This window comes from Meleagris gallopavo, unplaced genomic scaffold, assembly GCF_000146605.3.
Source record: "Meleagris gallopavo isolate NT-WF06-2002-E0010 breed Aviagen turkey brand Nicholas breeding stock unplaced genomic scaffold, Turkey_5.1 ChrUn_random_7180001863346, whole genome shotgun sequence".
NCBI classification, from domain to species: Eukaryota; Metazoa; Chordata; class Aves; order Galliformes; family Phasianidae; genus Meleagris; species Meleagris gallopavo.
In genome coordinates, this window is record NW_011128820.1 from 1 (window position 1) to 1,461 (window position 1,461).

Here is a 1,461-nt window from a genome sequence, read left to right on the forward strand (position 1 = left end):
CCCCCCAGGACCCTCATGTCCCCCTCTACCGAGACCCCTCCCCTGACCCACGTGTCCCGCCAGGCCCCACCCCGGACCCCTCCCGGCGGCAGAGGGAGCAGCAGCGGCGCCGGGAGATGGAGGCACGGAGGGCGGAGCGGCGGGGGGGGCTCGAGGCCCCCCCAAATTGGGCACACGGAAACTCGACTGAAATGGGAGGGGCGGGGGGGTGGCAATGCGGACCGGGGAATAAAGGCTCCGGGAACCACAAGTCCCAGCGGCCCTTGCGCAGGGGGGAGGGTGGTGGCGCTGTTGAGTGACGTCACGGAGCGCGCCGCGAGCTGGTGGCCACGTGACAGAAAATGGCGGCGCGCGGAAGGAGGAGTCGGCGGCGGGAAGAGGTGCGAAGCTCAGGGCTGGAGACGAGCGGGGATTGGTGGGGGGGCGCTCCCACGTGACATCGAGGCCCGCCCCCCGCAGGATCCCCGCGTGCGGCTCTCGAAGGCGCTCAGTTTCTTCCTGCGGCACGGAGCGAGCGAGGCGGGGCTGCCAATGGCCGACGGTGCGTGTGGGCCCCGCAGTGCTCGATAGGCTGAGGTGGGGCACGGGCACCACAGGGCTCGGTAGGCCTGCGGTGGGCACGGTACGCCGCCGGTGGTCCCGATGGGTCGCAATATATCGTGGTAGGCCGCGGTAGGCTTCGATAGGCCATAGTAGGCCCCGGTAGGCCGCAGCAGGCTTCGATAGGCCATAGTAGGCCTCGGTAGGCCGCAGCAGGCTTCGATAGGCCATAGTAGGCCCCGGTAGGCCGCAGCAGGCTTCGATAGGCCATAGTAGGCCCCGGTAGGCCGCAGCAGGCTTCGATAGGCCATAGTAGGCCCCGGTAGGCCGCAGCAGGCTTCGATAGGCCATAGTAGGCCTCGGTAGGCCGCAGCAGGCTTCGATAGGCCATAGTAGGCCTCGGTAGGCCGCAGCAGGCTTCAGTGGCACCCCCAACTACCCCTCATGACCGTTAAATACCCCCAAATGCCCCCAGACCCACAAATTCCCTTTAGGACCTTATTTGGGACCCCCCCACGCACCCCCTCACAGACCCTCTGGGACCCCCCCTGAATGCTCCTTTACTGCAACTCCCAATCGCTGCCCCCCAGAACCGTTCATTTCCCCTTGGGCCCGGTTCTGAGACCCCCCTAATAATGGTCTGTTTTGGGGGGTGAGGGGGTTACAGATGGTTTTGTGGAGGTGGGGGCCCTCCTGCGGCTGCCACGTTTTGCGGGGGTGTCAGAGGAGGAGGTGCGGAGCGTGGTGGATGCTGACCCCAAAGGGCGCTTTGCTCTGCGCCCCAACCCGCTGCGCATCCGTGCCAACCAGGGGCACTCACTGCAGGTGGGGAGGGGGGGTCACCTGCGGGGTTCCGGGGGGGTCTGGGGGGGACCCTTAAGTGGTTGGAATGGAGGGTGGGGATATGGGAGTCCCAGGGGG

At 67.1% G+C, this 1,461-nt stretch overlaps 1 protein-coding gene across 1 annotated transcript; it reads left to right on the top strand.

Moving 5' to 3' along the window:
* Positions 1–37: 37 nt before the first annotated feature.
* TRPT1 (tRNA phosphotransferase 1) lies at positions 38–1,423 on the top strand (the record flags this gene model as incomplete). The annotated part of the gene is made up of 3 exons (XM_010726965.3): positions 38–380; positions 460–541; positions 1,208–1,423. Coding segments are annotated over exons 1-3 (337 nt in total), but the record flags the coding sequence as incomplete, so codon positions are not given.
* Positions 1,424–1,461: the final 38 nt, after the last annotated feature.